Source organism: Tamandua tetradactyla, chromosome 26, assembly GCF_023851605.1.
Source record: "Tamandua tetradactyla isolate mTamTet1 chromosome 26, mTamTet1.pri, whole genome shotgun sequence".
NCBI lineage: Eukaryota > Metazoa > Chordata > Mammalia > Pilosa > Myrmecophagidae > Tamandua > Tamandua tetradactyla.
In genome coordinates, this window is record NC_135352.1 from 44,086,501 (window position 1) to 44,108,338 (window position 21,838).

At 36.4% G+C, this 21,838-nt stretch overlaps 1 protein-coding gene across 2 annotated transcripts in view; it reads left to right on the top strand.

Moving 5' to 3' along the window:
• CBR4 (carbonyl reductase 4) overlaps window positions 1–21,838 on the top strand; it is a 74,267-nt gene that overhangs the window by 21,270 nt on the left and 31,159 nt on the right. The window contains exon 5 of one of the 2 annotated variants that reach the window (XM_077144447.1): window positions 12,242–15,447. The exons of the other annotated variant lie outside the window; for it this stretch is intronic. Coding sequence (XP_077000562.1) covers window positions 12,242–12,420 — 179 coding nt within the window. The 3' untranslated portion in view covers window positions 12,421–15,447. Of the gene's footprint in view, window positions 1–12,241; window positions 15,448–21,838 lie in introns of those variants that run through there. 2 annotated transcript variants of the gene reach the window in all.

The following is a 21,838-nucleotide window of genomic DNA, read 5'->3' on the forward strand; positions in this document are numbered from 1 at the left end:
CTTTTTTCTTTCTTTGCTTTGTACGTATGTTATATTATACAATGAAAAAGTTAAAAAAAAAAAAAAAAAAGAGTAAGCCTCAAGATCAAGGGCTTGGCCTATTGATTTGGGTATCCCCAGTGTTTGACACAGTATCAGGGGATTGCCTGATGGTAAAGTGTAATAGTTCCATTTTTTTTTTCCCCATCCCTCAAGGGACTTTGCCAGTACTTTTTGATTATCTGCTTAATATATTGTAGGATGTATCCAGGCATTGTATTAAGCTATACAGCATTAAAGGCCCTCATTCTTATTTGGGGCTCCCTGTGTTTCAGTTGTTCAAATGAGCTACACATACAGTTGGAGTTAGGTTGTGTGCTACAGAAAAAATTTAGGTTCTGAACAAAATAAATGTTTTTTCCTTTGGTCTCAAAGAATAGGTGCAGCTCTAAAATACAGATATTGTCTTCCTTACCCCTGTATTCTGAATTACTTTAATCCTGACTTGATCGGCTTCATTCTTATCTCTAAATATCTGGTTATAGATATATAAAACAGCTTCTCAAAATCCAGAAATAGTAGTTACACCACTCTGGACTAAATGTGTCTGCTAAAAGAGTTTGTAATCTAGACCCCTGTTTTCTTGAAAGCATTTTGTAAGGAGATCATACAATAATTGTTCTTTAGTTTCTGGCTTACTTTGTCTCACCAAATGTCCCACATGTTCATGCACATCATTGCATGCCTCGTGATTTCGTTCCTTTTTGTAGCAGTGCAACATTCCATCATATGTATCCATCATTGTTTGCCAATCTACTTCTTCAGCCGCTGGCATTCACTAGGCATCATGTATAATGCCCAAAGTCCATAATCCATCAACACTCAATTTTAGATAATTTCATTGTTCACAAGAGAAAGATAATCAGTAAACCACCCTCACCAAATAGGAAATCTAAACCTCCCCTTATCTCTCATCTGTCCCTCCATTATTTACCTCTGCTGTTGCTGTGGTATTGCTGATGTTTTCCTGTTAAACAGCCGATAGCATGCAGTAGCAGTTTTCCCCCTGTACCCTGGCCTTAAACACTCTTTGTAGATGAATCATACATTGAAGTAGTTCTTGCAAGAACTGATTTATATTTGTAGTGTTAATCTGTAGGATACATAGGTCTATACAACCCCTTTCAATCTTGTTCACCTTCAATTTGGTAATATTATGTATAGACTTAATAGAGAACCACCTTCACTTCTATCTATTTCCTTACATGGGAGTTCAATCTCATTATCTAACCATTCACCCACCTCTAGCTTCTGTGTATCTCTAAGTCCCTTGTATTCTGTATTATAAGCCTCTGATTTAAAAAAAAATTTATTAATTAAAAAAGAACCAAAATAAAACAACATACATAATCAGTAATTCACAATATCATCACTTAGTTGCATATTCATCATTTCTTAGAACATTTGCATTAATTCAGAAAGAGAAATAAAAAGACAATAGAAAAAGAAATAAAACGAACACAGGAAAGAAAAAAAAAGATTATACCTGCCATACCCCTTACCCCTTGCTTTCATTGATCACTAGCATTTCAAACTAAATTTATCTTAGCATTTGTTCCCCCTATTATTTATTTTTATTCCATATGTTCTACTCCTTTGTTGACAATGTAGATAAAAGGAGTATCAGACACAAGATTTCCATAATCACAGTCACATTGTGACAGCTGTATCATTATTCAAAAGCCTCTGATTTTATTTACCTTTACCATGTTCTAGTTTGCTAGCTGCCAGAATGCAATATACCAGAAATGGAATGGCTTTTAAAAAAAGGAAATTTAATGAGTTGCTAGTTTACAGTTCTAAGGCTGAGAAAATGTCCCAATTAAGACAAGTCTATAGAAATGTCCAATCAAAGGCATCCAGGGAAAGATACCTTGGTTCAAGAAGGCTGATGAAATCCACGGTTTCTCTCTCAAGTGGAAGGGTACATGGTGAACACAGTCAGAGTTTCTCTCTCGTCTGGAAAGGTACATGGCAAACACGGTCAGGGTTCCTCTCTCATCTGGAAGGGTGCATGGTGAACATGGTGTCATCTGCTAGCTTATTATCCTGGCTTCCTGTTTCATGAAGTTCCCTGGGAGGCATTTTCCTTCTTCATCTCCAAAGGGCACTGGCGGGCGGACTCTGCTTCATGGTGCTGCTCTCTCTGAATCTCCATTCTCCAAAATGTTTCCTCTTTTACAGGACTCCAATAAACCAATCAAAACCCACCCAAATAGGTGGAGACATGTCGTCACCTAATCCAGTTTAACAACCACTCTTGACTAAATCACATCATCTAGGAAGAAGATCTGATTACAGTTTCAAACATACAGTATTGAATAGGGATTATTCTACCTTTATGAAATGGGATTTTGATTAAAACATGGCTTTTCTAGGGGGCATACTTCCTTTCAAACCAGCACATTCTACCCTCTGACCCCTAAAAAAGACATGTTTTTCCCATATACAAAATACATTAATTTCATAACTATCAGAAAACCTTAAACCATTTCATAACATTACAAATAAAATACAAGGTTAGAAACAGTACAAACTCCTATCAAAGTTAGTTACAGGCATGGTCTGTTCTAAGGCAAAATTATTCTCTGGCTTCAGCACACATGGTCATAAAAGTGGAGTCATAAGACATCTAATCTTTTGCATCTTATTTCACTCATCATTATGTCCTCAGGGCTCATCCATCTTGTCACATGCTTCAGTATATCATTTTGTCTTACTGGTGCATAATATTCCATCTTATGAATATACCACATTTTGTCAGTCCACTCATCTGTTGATGGGCATTTGGATTGTTTCCATCTTTTGGTGATTGTGAATAATACTGCTATGAACATCCGTATGCAAATGTCTGTTTGTGTCTTTGCTTTCAGCTCTTCTGGGTATATGTCAAGTCGTGGTGTTGCTGGGTTATAGGACAACTCAATATTTCGTTTCCTAAGAAACTGCCAAACTGTCTTCCATAGTGGCTGTACCATTATACATTCCCACCAGCAGTGCACAATTGTCCCAGTTTCTCCACATCTTCTCCAACATTTGTAGTTTCCTATTTGTTTAATAGCAGCCATTCTTATAGGTGTGAGGCGATATCTCATTGTAGTCTTGAGCTGTATTTCCTTTATAGCTAATGAAAATGAGTATCTCTTCATGTGCTTTTTAGTCATCTGTATTTGCTCTTTAGAAAAATGCCTGTTCATATCTTTAGCCCATTTAATAATTGGGTTGTTTGTTCTTTTGTTGTTGAGTTGTGTGGTTTCTTTATGGATACAGGATATCAAACCTTTGTCTGATGTGGGATTTCCAAATATTTTCTCCCCTTGAGTTGGCTGCCTCTTCACCTTTTTGACAAAGTCTTCTGAGGTGCTGAAGCATTTGATTTTGAGGAGTTCCCATGTATCTATTTTTTCTTTTGTTGCTTGTGCTTTGGGTATAAAGTTTAGGAAGCTATCTCCTATTACTAGGTCTTGAAGATATTTCTCTACGTTTTCTTTATGGTGCTAGTTCTTATATTTAGGTGTTTGATCCATTTTGAGTTAATTTTTGTATAGAGTGTAAGGTAAGGGTCCTCTTTCATTCTTTTGATTATCCAGTTCTTCCATGCCCATTACTGAAAAGACTGTTTTGTCCCATTTCAGTGGATTTGGGGCCCTTGTCAAAAAAAGTTGACCAGGGTGGTACGGTGGTGGCTCAGTGGCAAAATTCTTGCCTGCTGTGCTGAAGACCTGGGTTTAATTCTTGGTGTCTGCCCATGCAAAAAAAAAAAAAATGTTTTTCTGAAAAATCAGTTAAAAGAAAAATCTGTTGATCATAGATTTGGTGGTCTATTTCTGAACTCTTATTCAGTTCCATTGGTCAGTACTCCTTTGTGCCAGTGCCATGCTGTTTTGACCACTGTGGCTTTATAATAAGTTTTAAAGTCAGGAAATGTTAATCCTCCCACTTCATTCTTCTTTTTTAGGATGCTTTTAGCATTTGGAGTCTCTTTTTCTTCCAGATGAATTTCAGTTCAGCTTTTCCAAATCTTCAAAGTAGTTGGAATTTTGATTGGTACTGCCGTTGAATCTGTAGATTAATTTGGGTAGAAATGACATTGTAACTATATTTAACCTTTGTATCCATGAGCAGGGAATGTCTTTCCACCTATTTAGATCTTCAATTTCTTTTAGCAGTGTTATGTAGTTTTCTGTGTACGAGTCATTTATGTCCCTAGTTAAGTTCATTCCTAAGTACTTGATTCGTTTAATTGCTTTTTTTTTTTGGCATGGACACGCACCGGAAATTGAACCCGGGTCTCTGGCATGGCAGGTGAGAATTCTGACAATGAGCCACTGTCACATCGCCCTTAATTGCTATTTTGAATGGAATTTTTTCCTTAACTGACTCCTCAGTTAGGTCATTGCTTATGTATAGAAATGTTACTGATTTTTGCACATTTATTTTATATCTTGCCATGTTGCTGAATTTATTAGCTCAGGTAACTTCGTTGTAGAATTCTCAGAATTTTCCAAGGATAGTATCATATCATTTGCAAACAATGAAAAGTTTACTTCTTCCTTTTATTTCTCTGTCCTGCCTGGTTGCTCTAGCTAGAGCTTCTGGCACAGTGCTGAGTAATAGTGGTGACAGTGGGAGCCTTGTCTCACTCCTGGTCTTAAAGGGAAAGCTTTCAGTTTCTTTCTCCGTTGAGTACAATGCTGGCTATCAGCTTTTCATATATGCCCTTTATCATACTGAGGAAGTTACCTTTGAATTCTATCTTTTGAAGTGTTTTTATCAGAAAAGGATGTTGAATTTTGTCGAATGCCTTTTCAGCATCAGTGGAGATGATTGTGTGATTTTTTTTCCTTTTGCCTTGTTATTGTGCTGTGTTACATTAATCACTTTTCTTGTGTCGAACCATCCTTGCATTCCTGGTATAAATCCAACTTGGTTGTGGTGTATAATTCTTTTAATGTGTTGTTGGATTCGATTTGCTAGTATTTTGTTGAGAATTTTTGCATCTGTGTTCATTAGGGAGATTGACCTGTAGTTTTCCTTCCTTATAGCATCTTTACTTGCTTTTGGTATTACAATGACATTAGCTTCATAAGATGAATTAAGTAGTGTTCCTTTTTCCTCAGTTTTTTGGAAAAGTTTGAGCAAGATTCTTGTTAGTTCTTTTTGCAATGTTTGATAAAATTCCTGTGAAGCCATCTGACCCTGGGCTTTTCTTTGTAGGAATATTTTTGATGACTGATTGAATCTCTTTACTTGTGATTTGTTTGTTGAGATCTTCTGTTTCTTCCTGAGTCAGTGCAGCTTGTTTGTGTGTTTTCAAGACTTTGTCCATTTCATGCCAATACTTTTTGATTATCACTTAATATATTATAGGATTTTTGGGTGTTGATTTTGTGCCCTGTCACATTGCTGTACTCACTTATTAGCTCTAGTAGCTTTGCTGTAGATTTTTCAGGATTTTCGACATATAGTAGCATATCATCTGCAAACATTGAGAGTTTTACTGCTTTCTTTCCAATTTTGATGCCTTCTTTTTCTTTTTCTTGTCTAATTGCTTTGGTTAAAACTTCCAGCCTTATGCTGAACAACAGTGGTGACAGGTGGCATCCGTGCTTTGTTCCCCCTGATCTTAGAAGGAATGCTTTCAATGTTTCCCCATTGCGGATGATGTTAGCTGTGGGTTTTTCATATATTCCCTTTATCATGTTGAGGAAGTTCCCTTCTATTCCTATGCTTTAAAGTGTTTTCATCAAAAAGGACTGTTGAATTTTCTCAAATGCCTTTTCTGCATCAATTGTGATGATCACGTGATTTTTCCCTTTTGAATTCTTGACATGGTATATTATGTGAATTGATTTTCTTATGTTGAATCATCCTTGCATACCTGGAATAAATCTTACTTGATCATGGTATATAATTTTTTTTTAGTGTGCTTCTGATTTGATTTGCAAGTATTTTGTTGAGGGTTTTTGCATCTATGTAATCATTAAAGAGACTAGTCTGTAATTTTTTTTTCTTTTAGCATCTCTGTTTGCCTTTGGTATTAGGGTGATGTTGGCTTCATATGATGAGTTAGGTGGCTTTTCTTCCTCTTAAAATTTTTTGAAACATTTGAGCAGGATTGGTACTAATTCTTTCTTGAATGCATGGTAGAATTCACATGTGAAGCCGTTCTGGTCCTGGACTTTTCTTCTTTGGGAGCTTCTTTTTAAAAAAATATTTTTATTGATAAAACAGCATAGAAATGTATAAACATTTTTAACATACAAACATTCCATACATGGTATACAGTCAGTGGCTCACAATATCATCATATAGTTGTACATTCATCACCATGATCATTTTTTTGAACATTTGCATCACTCCAGAAAAAGAAAAAAGAAAACAGAAAAAACTCATACATACTGTATCAGGGTTCTCTAGAGAAACAGAATCAACAGGGAACACTCGCAAATATAAAATTTATAATAGTGTCTCCCATTACTGCAGGAACGCAGAGAGCAAAATCTGCAGAGCAGGCTGTGAAGCCGACGATTCTGATGGAGGATCTGGACAAATTCCATAGGAGAGGCTCACCAATGGAAGCAGGAAGAGTCTGTCTCTTCTGAATCCTCCTTAAAAGTCTTCTGGTGATTAGATTTGAGCATCACTCATTGCAGAAGACACTCCCCTTGGCTGATTACAAATCGAATCAGCTGTGGATACAGCTGACGTAATCATGATCTAATTCTGTGAAATGTCCTCATTGCAATAGACAGGCCAGCACTTGCCCAACCAGACTAGCAGGTACCACCACTTGGCCAAGCTGACACATGAACCTAACCATACCATACCCTTTACCCCTCCTTCTCATTGATCACTAGTATTTCCATCTGCCCAATTTATTTTAACTTTTGTCCCCCTTATTGTTTCTTTATTTTTTATCCATTTTTAATTCATCTGTCTATACCAGGGACAAAAGGAGCATCAGACATAAGGTTTTACACTCACGCAGTCACATTGTAAAAGCTATATCATTTTACACTCATCTTCAAGAAACAAGGCTACTGGAACACAGCTGTACAATTTAAGGTACTTCCCTCTAGCCACTCCAACACAGCATAAACTAAAAGTGGATATCTATGTAATGTGTAAGAATAACCTCTAGGATAACCTTTCAACTCTTTTTTAAATCTCTCAGCCACTGACACTTTATTTTTTCTCATTTCTCTCTTCTCCCTTTTAGTCAAGATGGTTTTCACAATCCCTTGATGCCGAGTCTTGTCTCATCCTGGGATTTCTGTCCCAAGTTGCCAGGGAGATTTACACCTTTTGGGAGCTTCTTGATGTCTGATTGAATCTCTTTACTTGTTATTGGTTTATTGAGGTTGTTTATTTCTTCTTGAGTTAGTGTTGGTTATTCATGCCTTTCTAAGAAGTTGTCCATTTCATGTATATTGTTTAATTTATTAGCATATAGTTGCTAATAGTATCCTCTTATTACCTCCTTTATTTCTGCAGCATCATTGGTTATGTCTTCTCTTCCATATCTGATTTTATTCATTTGCTTTTTGTCAACCTAGTTATGGGTCCATCAATTTTATTGATTTTCTCAAAGAACCAACTTCTGGTTTTGTTTATTTTCTCAATTGCATTCATATCTAAATTTCATTTATTTCTGCTCTAATCTTCATTATTTCTTTCCTTTTGCATGCTTTGGGGTTAGCTTGCTGTTCTTTCTCTAGTTCTAAGTGAACAGTTAATTTTTCGATGTTTGCACTTTCTTATTCTTCTTGTTTTTTTCTTTTTTTTTGCATGCTGTATGGTGGGGGTCACATTTCATTCTTTTTCCATGTGAATGTCCTGTTATTGCTGTACTGTTTGTTGATTTTATTTTGTTTTTTTGGGGGGAGGTGCATGGGCAGGGAATCAAACCAGGTGTCCCATGTGTCAGGCAAGAATTCTACCACTGAACTACCCTTGCACCCTTTTCTTGTTTTTTAATGGAAGTATTTAAGGCAGTAAGTTTCCCTCTCAGCACCAATTTTGATACCGCCCATGAAGTTTGATATGTTGTGTTTTAATTGACCTTTGCCTTGAGATATTTACTGATTTATCTTGTAATTTCTTCCTTGACCGACTGGTTTTTTAATAGTATGTTGTTTAGTCTTCATATATTTGTGAATTTTCTGGCTCTCTGCCCATTGTTCATTTCCAACTTCATTGCATTATGTGATCTGAGGAAGGATTTTATATAATTTCAGTCTTTTTAAATTTATTGAGACTTGCTTTGTTATCCAGCATATGGTCTCTCTTTGAGAGTGATCCATGAGCACTTGAGAAAAATGTGTATCCAGCTGTTGTGGAGTGTAATGTTATATAAATGTCTGTTAAGTCTACTTCATTTATTGTATTATTCAAAATCTCTATTTCCTTATTGGTCTTCTATCCATTGATGAAATCCAGGAATTAAAATCTCTAAGTACTATGGTAGAGATGTTTACTTCTCCCTTGAGTGTTGTCATTGTTCACCTCATGTATTTTGGGGCACTTGGGCTCAGTGCATGAGTGTTTATGATTGCTATGTCATCTTGGTGAATTGTTCCTTTCATTAATACATAGTGTCCTTCTTTGTCTCTTTTGTTTTAAATTTGAAGTCTAATTTGTTAGATATAGCTCTCCCTGCTTTTTTCTAGTTGTTTGCATGGAATATCTTTTCCCAACCTTTCACTTGTCCTTGCATCTAAATTGAATGTCCTGTAGACAGCATATAGATGGGTCCTGTTTTTAATCCATTTGTCCAGTCTGTGTCTTTTGATTGAGGAAGTTTAATCCGTTTACATTTAATGTTATTAGTGTAAAGGCAGCACTTTCTCGTACCTTTTCCTTTTGGATTTTATATGTCATAGGTAATTTTTTTTTCTTTTTTTACCTTTACTGATTGTCTTCATTTTTACACTATTCTTCAGGCCTTTCTCTCCTGCCTTTTCCTGTCTCCTTAGTACTCCCTTTAGCATGTCTTGTAAAGCTAGCCTCGTAGTAATAAATGTCTCAGTGACTCTTTGTCTGAAAATATTTTAATCCCCCCCCCTTTTTTTTGTGAATGGTCTGGGATTTGATCCTGGGTCTCTCGCATGAAAGACGAGCGTTCTACCACTGAACCATCCATTCACCCTCTCCCTCTTGTTTTGAAGAATGGTTTTGCTGGGTATAGAATTCTTGTCTGTCAGTTTTTCCTCTATTAGAATCTTAAATATATCATACCACTGCTTTATTGCCTCCATCATTTCTGCTGAGAAATCCACACATAGTCTAATTGAGCCTCCCTTGTGTATGATGGATTGCACTTCTCTTGCTGTTTTCAAGATTCTCTCTTTATCTTTGGCATTTGACAATTTGATTAATAAGTGTCTTGGAGTAGGTCTGTTTGGATCTTTCCTGTTTGGGATATGCTGCATTTTTTGGATCTGTAATTTTATTTCTTTCATAACAGATGGGAAATTGTGGTTATTTCCTCCATTAGTCTTTCTGCTTTGTTTTCCCTTTTCTTTTCCTTCTAAGACAGCCATAACACATATATTCATGCACTTCAGGTTGTCATGCAATTCCCTGAGACCCTGCTCATATTTTTCCATTCTGTTTCCTATATTTTCTTTTGTGCATCGGATTTCAAATGTCCTGTCCTGTAGTTCATGAATCCTTTCTTCTGCCTCTTCCCTTCTATTGTTGTAGGTCTTCATTTTTTTTTTATCTCTTCTGTTGTACCTTTCATTCCCATAAGTTCTGTGATTTGTTTTTTCACACTTTCACATTCTTTATATTCACCCAATGTCTTCTTTATATCCTCCCTCAACTCATTGGTTTAGGTTTTTATGAGATTTTCCATGTCTATTCGAACATCCTGAATTAGTTGTTTCAACTTCTGTATCTCATTTGAAGTGTTTGTTTGTTCCTTTGACCGGGTCATATTTTTGATTTTCCTAGTATGACTCGTTATTTTTTTGCTGGTGCCTAGCAGTTGATTTCCTTTATTAGTTTATTCTGCAGGTTGCTTTCACTCTTTTATCTAGGGTTTTCTTGCTGGCTGGCTTTGTTCTCTAGCCATTCTTTGGCATTCAGTTCACCTTATTCTAGACCTCTAGCATAGTTTCTGATAAGAATTTTTTGGTTCTTGTTTTTCTATTTCTTGCCCTGCCTATTTTGAGGAGGGTCTCCTCAGATATTATTGACCCAAGTCAGATTTTCCCAAACCGGACAGGCCCATGTCTCAGGAGGTAAGAGTAGCCAGCACCTCTTTTCCCTGAGGGTGAGATCCAGCAGATTGTCAGACTTTCCTATGAAGCCTTTAGACCCTGTGTTTTCCTGTCCTGCCTAGCATGTGATAATTGTCTGCCTGCAGCTTCCCACCAGCTTAAAGTGATGCAGTGCCTTTAACTTCAGCATACTTTCCCTACCATGGGCATGGTTGAGTCGGAGTTGAGGTAGTAGAATGGCTTTAATTGCTTTGTTTCTAGTCCCTGGGGCTTGAATCTCTTGAAGGAGGAATTCCAGTTGAGCTGGGCCCCTCCTCCATTTTCTTGGGGCAGGTACAGCCTTTGGGGAATTAACCCCTTTCACCTGACTAGTTACTTTGTCTCTCAGATACAGCTTAACTCCGCCCTTGCCTGGACAGTGCTAGAGCCTGAGAATGCTTTCATCTCTATCTCATGAGCTGTTAAGTTAAAAAAGAAAACACAAAAAGCCTTTTCAGAACTGGGCCCCTACTCCCTGGGTTTGCCAATCAATAGTTGGAGTTGATACGTGCCTCTGTGTATCTCCAGGCTCTTTATGCCCCCTTTTCTTGGGATCCAGCCCTTGGCCAGTATTTTGTGCTGTCCAATTAAAAAGCCTCTGGGTTTTTTTTTTCCTGTCAGCTCCACCCCTTCTCTGCAGGGGTAAAAAACTCCTAGTTCCATTATTGCTTATGCCAGGTTTATCTCTGCTGATGGCCTGCTTTCAGTAGTCAGAATTTGTTAATTAATTACACAATTGGTGCTTTGTTGAGCTAAGCCCTTGGTGCTGGTAAAGTCTGTTTCCTTTCCCTTTGGGGAACCAGTTTGCCATGGCTTTAGGGGAGGGGCATTGACTTCCATGGCTCAGGGGATTTACAGTTCTCTGTGGGATCTCAGCTGGTTCACCTAGTCCAGACTAGTGTACACTGTGTGTCTGATCACTCATGTTCCCCAGGAGTTGTTCTGTACTGTTCCTGGATATTTACTAGCTACTCCTGAGGACGAACTAAATTCCATGCCTCACTATGCTGCCATCTTGCCTTGCCTTGCCTCCTGTTTTATTCATGTTTGTTTCCACCCACTTATGTTGTGCTAGGAATTGGGCCAAGTGTTTGGGGGCCAAATATTTTAGCATTCAATAAATGTTCATTGAGTTAAACAGAATAAAAACATAAGCTTCCTTACTTGGTATTCTGTTTGCTAGCTGCCAGAATGCCATATACCAGAAACAGAATGGCTGTTAAAAGGGGAAGTTTAACAAGTTGCTAGTTTATAGTTCTGAGGCTGAGAAAATTTCCCAATTAAAACAAGTCTATAGAAATGTCCAATCTAAGGCATCCAGGGAAAGATGCCTTGGTTCAAGAAGGCCGATGATATTCAGTGTTTCTCTCTCAACTGGAAGGGCACATGGTGAACATGGCAGCTTCTGCTAGCTTTCTGTGCTGGCCTCTTGCTTCATGAAGCTCCCCAGGAGATATTTTCCTTCTTCATCTCCAAAGCTCGCTGGCTAGTGGACTCACTGCTTCATGGTTCTGTGGTGTTCTGAGGCTTTCTCCAAAATATTGCTTCTTTAATAGGATTCCAGTAGACTAATCAAGACCCATGCGGAATGGGTGGAGACACATCTCTGTCTAATCAAGTTTAATACCCACAATTGATTGAGTCACATCTCCATGGAGATAACCTAATCAAGTCTCCAACCTGTAGTACTGAATAGATATTAAAAGAAACTGTTGCTCCCACAAGATTGATTAGGATTAAAACAAGGCTTTTCTAGGGTACATAAGTCCTTTCAAATCAGTACACGTGATTTCTAGCAAAACTGTATATCTCCTAAATTGGGTTTATTCATTTCAAATTAAATTTTCAGGCGCAAATTACTTTTTATTTGAATATGAACATATGTCTTAGTGTCTTCCCTTTTCAGCTAAATAAAACGAACATTTCTTTTTTAGGATTTATTCACACAGACATGACGAAGAACTTGAAAGAAGAACATTTAAAGAGAAATATCCCTCTTGGAAGGTTTGGAGAACCAACTGAGGTGGCACATGCAGTTGTGTTTCTTTTAGAATCGCCATATATTACAGGGCATGTTTTAGTAGTGGATGGGGGATTACAACTCGTAATATAATTTACAGGTCATTTGGTAATAATGGTGGGTAGAATTAATGACAGAGTTTGGTTTATAATTAGGCAATCATACCTACATGTGTAATATTTGCTATACCTATTGATGCTACACGCTACAAGTGTTGATTTCCATCTTTATATCAATATGTGTGAAAAGAATAATATGTATATAGTAGTATTTTCTGAAAGTATGTATCATCTGTCTTTGGTTACCTTGTACACTGCAGCAAGTTTTGTGTACAGCCATTTTGCAAGTGATATAAACAGGTGTTATCTTTATATTTTTTGTCTCAAAAGTGGAAATAATTCCATTGTCTAAATATCATGAGTTATTTCATTTTTATCAGGTTGAATTTTCTAGAAATTAACTTCATGGACCATTGCCAAAATAAGGATATTTAAAAGGTATTGGTTAGTTCTCAATAGTTTTTGCAACCCTGCTCAAGTTAAACATTGTATTCCTTTTGCATATGCCTGGGTTGATCAGTTTTTATGCAGAATGGAATAAACAGCAATATAAGTAAAATAAATTTATGAATTTAGGATCTCATTTAGTTAAATGGTATTCCTCATGATTGGACAGCTGGTAAAAATAATATGCAACTGTAAATTTGGTACAGTTATGTTTTGCACTAATGAATATAATAATTATTCTCATGCTAAAATTTTGGAAAGGCACTGTATTTGGGTTCTCCAGAAAAATGGAACCAGTAGGACATGTGTGTGTGAATCTGTATGTATGTATATTAAAAGATGTGTTATAAGGAATTGCCTCTCATGACTGTGGCAGTTAGCAGGTCTGAATTCTGTATGGCAGGTCAGAGCCTGAAAATTCTGGGAAGATTGAGTTGAGCTCTGTAGTCTGAGTCATTTTGGAGAGGCGAGGGAAGAATGGAGGCTGTAATCTTGAAGCAGAATTCCTTGTAAGGCCTCACCAGAATAGTCTTTAATGTCTATTATTTCCACCGACAATCCCTACAAGGCAGTGTAGGTTTTTACTGTCAAGCACCTCAGCATTCTTCCAACCTCTGCCCATACCTGATTCCAAAGCTATTTGCACATTTTTACAGTAGCACCCTCTTCAAGTCCCAAAAGCAGTTTTATTTTGCTGGGCTGCTGTGAAAAGTACCACTGACTGATTGGCTTAAACAACAGGAATTTATTGTCTCAGAGCTTGGCGCCTAGAAGTAAAAATCAAGGTGTTGGCAGTGTTACGCTTTCTCTGAAGTCTGTAGTGTTTAGCAGTGGCCTGGGGGCAGTCCGTGGTTCTTCATCACGTGGCTGCCTTTCTCATCTGTCCCATACTATGTCCACATTTTCTCTCTTTATAAGGACTCCATTCACGTGGGAATATGGCCCACCCTCATGCAGTTGGTCTCATCTTAACTAATAACATCTTCAGAGATCCTGTTTTCAGATGAGCTCACATCCATGGTACCAGGTTAGGACTTGAACATGCCTTTGTGGGGGCATGATTCAGTCCCTAATAAGCACTAAACAAATATTTGATTACTCATGAACAATCATAAATGAGACTTAGATGTGCAAATCAATGAGTTAAATATCTCAACAAGAAATAGTTAAAGTATTAGTCTTAAAAGCAAGAATTTGCCCGAAATGAAGATAAAGACACAAAATGAATATAAAATATCAGGCAATATCTGTTTTGCATTTAATTCTTTTGTGAGGAGTTGTGTGAAATTTTAAATAGTCACTGATCCTTGTTGATATTTGTTTACCCTTTTTCAAAATATTTTAAATACTTGCTACTTTAAAAAATGTTATTTTTATACATTTTGGAGCTGAATATTGTTTTATATAAGCATAGGCTTAATTGTATATTGAAAGTTAGTACAAAAATGTGAATAGAATATACTAAATAAAGTAATAGTATAAATCAAAGATACATTGTAAATCAACATTCCTGATTCCTTAAAAATTATTTTAAATTTATGTGGAATAGTATCTTTACTTTGAGATGTCTATTAAGGATGTGAGAAGGTCAGTTAATGGAGTAAAGTTATTATTAATAAACAAATTGTCTACCAAGTGGAAGGTATGACAGTACATGGAATTTATCAGGCATTAAGAATTCCAGGCATATATAGAAAAGGCAGCACTCAGGAGGGTTTCAAATGCAGTAGCTAATACTTCTAGGCTGAGAGAGTTTTTACAGAGTAGATCGTTTGTCGCATGCTGTCTTACCTTCTGGCCTTTGGCTACCTGCACTTCCTCATTATTCATCATTCCCTTTCAGATTTGAGTTTCTGGCTCTGGACACCTCACATTCTGAAATTTTCAGTAAGACTTATTTGACTGGAAATTAGGAAGATAGCAGTATATTTCACTGAACTAAAATGATAATTGAGATCTAGGTTATACAGATAGGTTTAATCTTTAAGTGCGTCTATACACAGTTTAAAATAAGAAACAAAGTCTTTTTAAGTTTCTGCCCCCTTCTCCCAGCACATAGCAAACTGATGGACTATGTGGAGAAAGATCTTGAAATAGGTAAAATAAGCTTTCAGTGCTCCGCTCCAGGTGAATTCTTCACTTACTCCCACTGGGTAAAATTTGTAATTTAATACTTGCATCCTAGTCTGAAAGTAGTTGCTAGTGTTACTTATATTCAGTGGTTCAAGAACTTTACTTAATTGTTGAACAGAAGATTCATCTATAGTAGTTATCTGAATCTTATGAGCCCTTAATCCAATGTATGTTTAGCACTTTTACAAATGATTTACAGTGAATTCTAGCATATTAACATTTTTGCATGGAGGGTTTTTTTTGTGTGTGTGTTTGTGGGTGCTCCTTTCATACTTTTATTCATACTCAGTTTATAAGAGGATTTAATTTATATGCTTCTGTTATCCAGAATAAAGGGAGAAGAGGGTTCTCAGTATTCAAGAGTTATGCCTTACATTGTTGAAATGCTTTACTAATAGAAGTGTTTAAATTGGGAAATTACATTACTGCCTTAATTGACAAACATACTATATTTAATTAAATAAAGTATTTAATAATTTTTGTTTCTTTTATATTAATTTAGTCTTTCAACCACATTGTAAGTTCTAAACTGGCTTCATTCATTTAGGTAATTAAGCCATTCAACAATTAAGTCTACTAAATATCTTATACTTCTTTTCATAATCCCACAGTACCTTCTCAGCTCTGAATACATTGGATATACTCAGCAAATATACTGATAAATCTCTCTATCTATATTTTTAATAATTCAGGACCATCAATTGTAACATTGTGCTGCATTTTGTGAGGATCATTGAGATAAACCTATTTTGACTCAGTACATATCTTGGAATTGTTTTCCTTGATCATATCTCTATAATTCACCTCCCTGTTTTGATCATCTAACTCTGTGACTGTTACTTACTTTCATTTTTTTAAACTTTTTTATCTTAAAATATAGCATATATACAAAAAAAGTGGTAAATTTCAAAGCACATTTTAACAGTTAGTTATAGAACAGATTTCAGAGTTTGGTATGGGTTATGGTTCCACAATTTGAAACATACCAAACTCTGAAATCTGTTCTATAACTAACTGTTAAAATTACCTTCTAGCTAGCTGTTCCAAGACACTGGAGGCGAAAAATCAAACAAACAAAAAACCATATAATGATTCAGTAGTCATACTTATTTGTTGACTCCTAACTTATCTAACTCCTCCTTCTCCCATTCTTGAGAGATATTTGGGCTATGCCCCTCCTAACTTCTTTCATGTTGAAAAGGGGTGTTGACAATATGGAATAGGAGGATGGAACTGGTTGATGCTCTTGGAGAGACTGGCACCTCTGGGTTTCAGGACTTACCTGGCCTAGGAACCATCTGAAGGTTTTGGGTTTCTGAACACATCCTCTCCAACAGCTTTCTGTTTTTTTGATAATGGCCATTCTAGTAAGTGTGAAATGATAGCTCATTGTGGTTTTGATTTGCATTTCCCTAGCAGCTAGTGATACTGAGCATCTTTTCATGTGCTTTTAGCCATTTGTATTTCCTCTTTTGAAAAATGTGTCTTCAATTCTTTTGCCCCCTTTTTAATTGTGTTATTTGTCTTTTTATTGTTGAGTTGTAGGATTTATGTGTTCTGGATCTTAAACCCTTATCAGATATGTGGTTTTCAAATATTTTCTTACATTGAGTAGATTATCTTTCTATTTTTGTAACAAAGTCCTTTAATACACAAATGTTTTTAATTTTGTGGAGGACCCATTGATCTACGTTTTTGTTGCTTATGCTTTGGGTGTGAAATCTAAGAAAACATTTGCCTACCACAAGGTCTTGAAGATGTTTCCTTGAATTTTCTTCTAGGAGTTTTATAGTCCTGGTTCTTAGATGTATGTCTTTGATCCATTTTGAGTTAATTTTTTATATGGTGTGAGAAAGGGTTTTTCTTCCATTCTTTTGTATGTTTATATCCAGGCCTCCCAGCACCATTTGTTGAAAAGGTTCTGTCGCAGTTGAGTGGATGTGGCTGCCTTGTCAAAAGTCATTTGACCATAGACGTAGGGGTCTATTTATGAACTCTCAATTGATTCCATAGGTTGATTGATATATCTTTCTGCCAGCACCATGCTGTTTTGACCACTGTAGCTTTGTAACATGCTTTAAAATCAGGAAATGTTAGTCCTCCAACTTCGTTCTTTGTTTTCAAGATGATTTTGACTATTTGGGACTCCTTACCCTTCCAAATAAATTTGATAATTGGCTTTTCCATTTCTGTAAAGTAGTTAGAATTCTTATTGGGATTGTGTTAAATCTGTAAATCGTTTTGGGTAGAACTGAAATCTTTACAATATTTTGTCTTCTAATCCATGAACATGGGATGTCCTTCCACTTACTTAGTTCTTTGATTTCTTTCAGCCGAGTTTAGTAGTTTTCTGTGTACAGGTCCTTTATATCCTTTATTAAATTTGTTCCTAGGTTTTTGATTCTTTTAATTGCTGTGGTAAATGGAATTTTTTTCTTAATTTCCTCCTCAACTTGCTGAATACTAGTGTATAGGAATACCACTGATTTTTCCATATTGATCTTGTACCCCACCACTTTGCTGAACTTGCTTATTAGCTCTAGTAGCTTTCTTGTCAAATTTTCAGGACTTTCTATATGTAGAATTATGTTTTCTGCAAGTAGTGAAAGTTTTACCTCTTCCTTTTTCCAATTTTGATGCCTTTCTTTTTTTTTTTTTTTTTGCCTAACTTTTCTAACTAGAACTTCCAGTACATTGTTGAAGAACAGTGGTGACAGTGGGCACCCTTGTTTTGTTCCTGACCTCAGAGGGGAAGCTTTCAGTCTTTCACCATTGAGCATGATGTTAACTTTTTCGTATATATTCTTTATCATATTGAAGAAGTGTCCTTTTCCTATTTTTCTAACTTTTTTTTATCAAGAAAGAGTGCTGTATTTTGTGATATGCCTTTTCTTTGTCAATTGGTAAGATCATATGGGGTTTTCCCTTCATTTGTTGATGTTATGTGTTACGTTAATTGATGTTTTTATGTTTAATCACCCTTGCATACCTGAGCTAAAACCCACTTGATCACAGTGTATAATTATTTTGATGTGCTGTTGGATTCATTTTGCAAGTATTTTGTTGAGGGTTTTTGCATCTATTCATAAGAGAAATTGGTTTGCAATTTTCTTTTCTTTCATTATCTGGCTTTGGGTATTAGGGTGGTATTGGCTTCATAGAATGAGTTTGGTAGTGCTCCCTCTTGTTTAAGTTTTTTGACAGAGTTCGAGGATTGGTATTAATTCTTCTTGGAATGTTTGGTAGAATTCCCAGTCTCTTTACTAGGAATTGGTTTATTGGGATTCAGACTCTTTATTAGGAATTGGTTTGTTGGGATCTTCTATTTCTTTTTGATTCAGTGTGGGTAGTTTGTGTGATTCTAAGAATTTTTCCATTTCATCTAGGTTATCCAATTTATTAACATAGAATTGTTCATAATATTGACTTATAGTCCTTTTTTTTTTTTAATGGGGTCAGTAGTAATATCCCCCTTTCATTTCTGATTTTTGTTATTTGTATCCCTTTTTTCCGTTGTCAGTGTAGCTAAAGGCTTGTTGATCTTTTCAAAGAACCAACTTTTGATATTGTTGATTCTATCATTTTTTGTTGATATTGTTGATTCTATCATTTTTTGTTTTCTATTTCAGTTATCTCCACTCTAATCTTTGTTATTGCCTTCCCTCTGCTTACTTTGGGTTTAGTTTGTGCTTCTTTTTCTGATTCTTCAAGTTTTTAGGTTAGGTCTCTGATTTGAAGTCTTTCTGTGTTATTGGAAACTTTTTGTAGTTTCCCTCTTAGCATCCCTTTGCTACGTCCTGTAAATTTTGGTATATTATAGTTTTGTTTACATTTACATGAAGATATTTCCTAATTTCCTCTTTAGCCCATATATACTGTATGATTTGAGTATTTTATTGAGGCTTGTTTTGTGACCCAACATATGGTCTATCCTGGAGAATGATCCATGTACACTTGAGAAGAATGTGCATTCTGTTTTCATTGGATGTACAGTTTTGTATAAGCCTGTTAGGTCTGTTTGGTTCAACATTATCCTTCAAGTTCTGTACTTCCTTATTGAGCTTCTGACTAGGTGTTCTGTCCATCATTGAGACAGTTGTGTTAATGTAGAATTGTCAGTTTCTCCCTTCCACGCTGTCAGTATTTGCTTCATATACTTTGGGGCTCTGCTGTTAGGTGCATGTGTATTTATAATTGTTCCCTTTACCAGTATTTAATGACCATCTTTGTTCCCTTCTAACTGTTTTTGACTTAAATTATTTTATCTGATACTAGTATAGTCCCCCCAGCTTTCTTTTGGTTACTACTTGCATGGTGTTCTAGTTTGCAAGCTGCCAGAATGTGATATACCAGAAATGGAATGGCTTTTAAAAAGGGCAATTTATTAAGTTGCATGGTTACAGTTCTGAAGCTGTGCAAATGTCCATATTAAGGCAAGGCTATGAAAATGTCCAAATTAAGGCACCAACAAGAGGTTACCTTCACTCAAGAAAGGCCAGTGAAGTTCAGAATTTCTCTTTCAGCTGAAACGGCACATGGCAAAGTCAGCTAGCTTTCTCTCCCAGCTTCCTGTTTCATGAAGCTCCCAGGAGGGAGTTTTCCTTCTTCATCTCCAAAGGTCTCTGGCTACATGGGCTCTCATTGCTCTTTCCAAAATGGTTCCCTCTTAAAGGGCTCCAGTAAGCAGCCCCACCTTGAATGGCTGGAGACATATCTCCATGGAACCCATCTAATCATAAGTTACCACCCACAGTTTGGTGGATCATATCTCCATGGGAACAATCAAAAAGCCCCCATCCAACAATATTGAATGAGGATTAAAGGACATGGGTTTTCTGGGGTCCACAAGAGATTCAAACCAGCACGCATAGTATATGATTTTTCCATCCTACTTGTATCTTTGACAGTAAGGTATATCTTTGACCCATATAGTTGAGTTTTACTCTTTTATCCACTCTGCCAATCTCTGCCTTTTGGCTGGAGAGTTTGATCCACGTACATTTAAACTTACTAGTGATAATATAGGTCTTTCTTCTGTCATTTTGCTATTTAGTCTTTGTAAGTTTTACATCTGTTTTGTCCCTCCCTTCTGTTAAAGCTACTTGTTTGTTTATTTGCTTTCTTGTATTGTACCATATTGAGTGCCTTCTCATTTCTATCCAAATATATTTTTCATCTGTTTTCCTCGTGGGTACCACAGGGTTAAAATTTAACATCCTAAAATATCTAACAATTATATTTTGTTTCATACCAAATTAACTTCAATAGCATACAGTATATTTTTCTTATACCCCTTCTTCCCTCCACCATTTTTTTTACTTGTTATCACTTATATCTTTGTTGTTGTATGTTCAAAAACCTAGATTTATCATTGCTTTTTATGCATTTGCATTTTAGCATCTGTAGGAAGTAAGTGGAATTACATACCATATAATACAGTACAATAATACTGGCATTTATAATTACCCAAATGATTACGTTCAACACAGGTTATTGCTTTTTACTGCTTTGAACTACTGACTAGTATCCTTTTGTTTGAGTCTGAAGAACTCCCGTTAGCATTGCTTGTAGGTCACCTCTAGTGGTAATGAACTCCCTCAGCTTTTATTTATCTGAGCATGTCTTAATCTCGCCCTCATTTTGAAGAGCGGCTGGATATAAAATTCTTGTCTGGCAGTTGTTTTCCCTCAGCATGTTAAGTACTTCAACCCACTGCCTTCTTGCCATCAGGGTTTCTGATGAGAACTTGGCAGTCATTCTTGTTGGGAGTCCCTTGTATGTAACACATTGCTTTTCTCTTGTGGCTTTCAGAGCTCTCCTTATTTGATTGTGTAATCAGTGTGTGATAGGATGCATTTTTCTTTATGTTTATCCTGTTTGGTGTTCTCTGAGCTTCTTGAATGTGTATCATCATGTCTTTTGCTAAGTTTGGGAAATTTGCTGTCATTTTTTTTTTTTTTACTTCTGTCCCTTTCTTGATTCTCCTTCTGGAACTCCCATAATATGTTTATTGGTGTGCTTGATGGTATCCCATAGCTATCTTAGGCTGTTTTTGCTTTTAATATTTCGTTTTTTCTTTCTGCCCCTCAGCCTGAATCATTTCAAGTACCTTGTCTTCAGCTTCACTGATTCTTTCTTCTGCCATCTCCATTCTGCTCTTGAAATCCTCCTGGGAATTTTTCATTTCAGTTGTCATGGTCTTCAGTTTCAGTAGTTCTGTTTGGTTCCTTGTTTTTTTCCCTCATATTCTAATGTTTTAAATGTGAAATATGATATATATATATATCTCATATATATATACGCACATGTCTCCATGTTTTAAGGTCCATGACTCTAATTATATCTGCAATTTGTTGTCCCTTTAGCTATGTAATGTTCACTCAATCCAGGGAGTCGCCATTTTTCAGTGGCCATTTTGTCTGTCACAATGGAAAATCAAACTTAGTTCCAAGACCTGAAGTACTTCTCAGACCCAAAGCCTGTCAATTGAAGGAAAGGCCGTGTTTTAGTTTTATAGGCTGCTAAAAGCAAATGTCATGAAATGGTTTGGCTTAAACAATGGGAATTAATGCACTTATGGTTTGGAGGTCAGGGAAATTAAAAATCAAGCCATCCAGGCGATGCTTTCTTCCTGAAGACAGGCTACCCTTCTTCCTGAAGGCTTGACTCCTTTTGGCAAGGCACAGGACAGCATCTGTTGGTCTCTCTCTTCTCTTTCAGGTGTTCATGATTTCAGCTTCTGTTTCTGTGGCTTTCCCACCCCTCTTCACTCAGTTTATAAGGGCTCTGGTAACAGGATAAGACCCGTGCTGATTGGGGTGGGCACACCTGAACTGAGAGTCCTGCTTATGATGGTGGTTACACCCACAAGA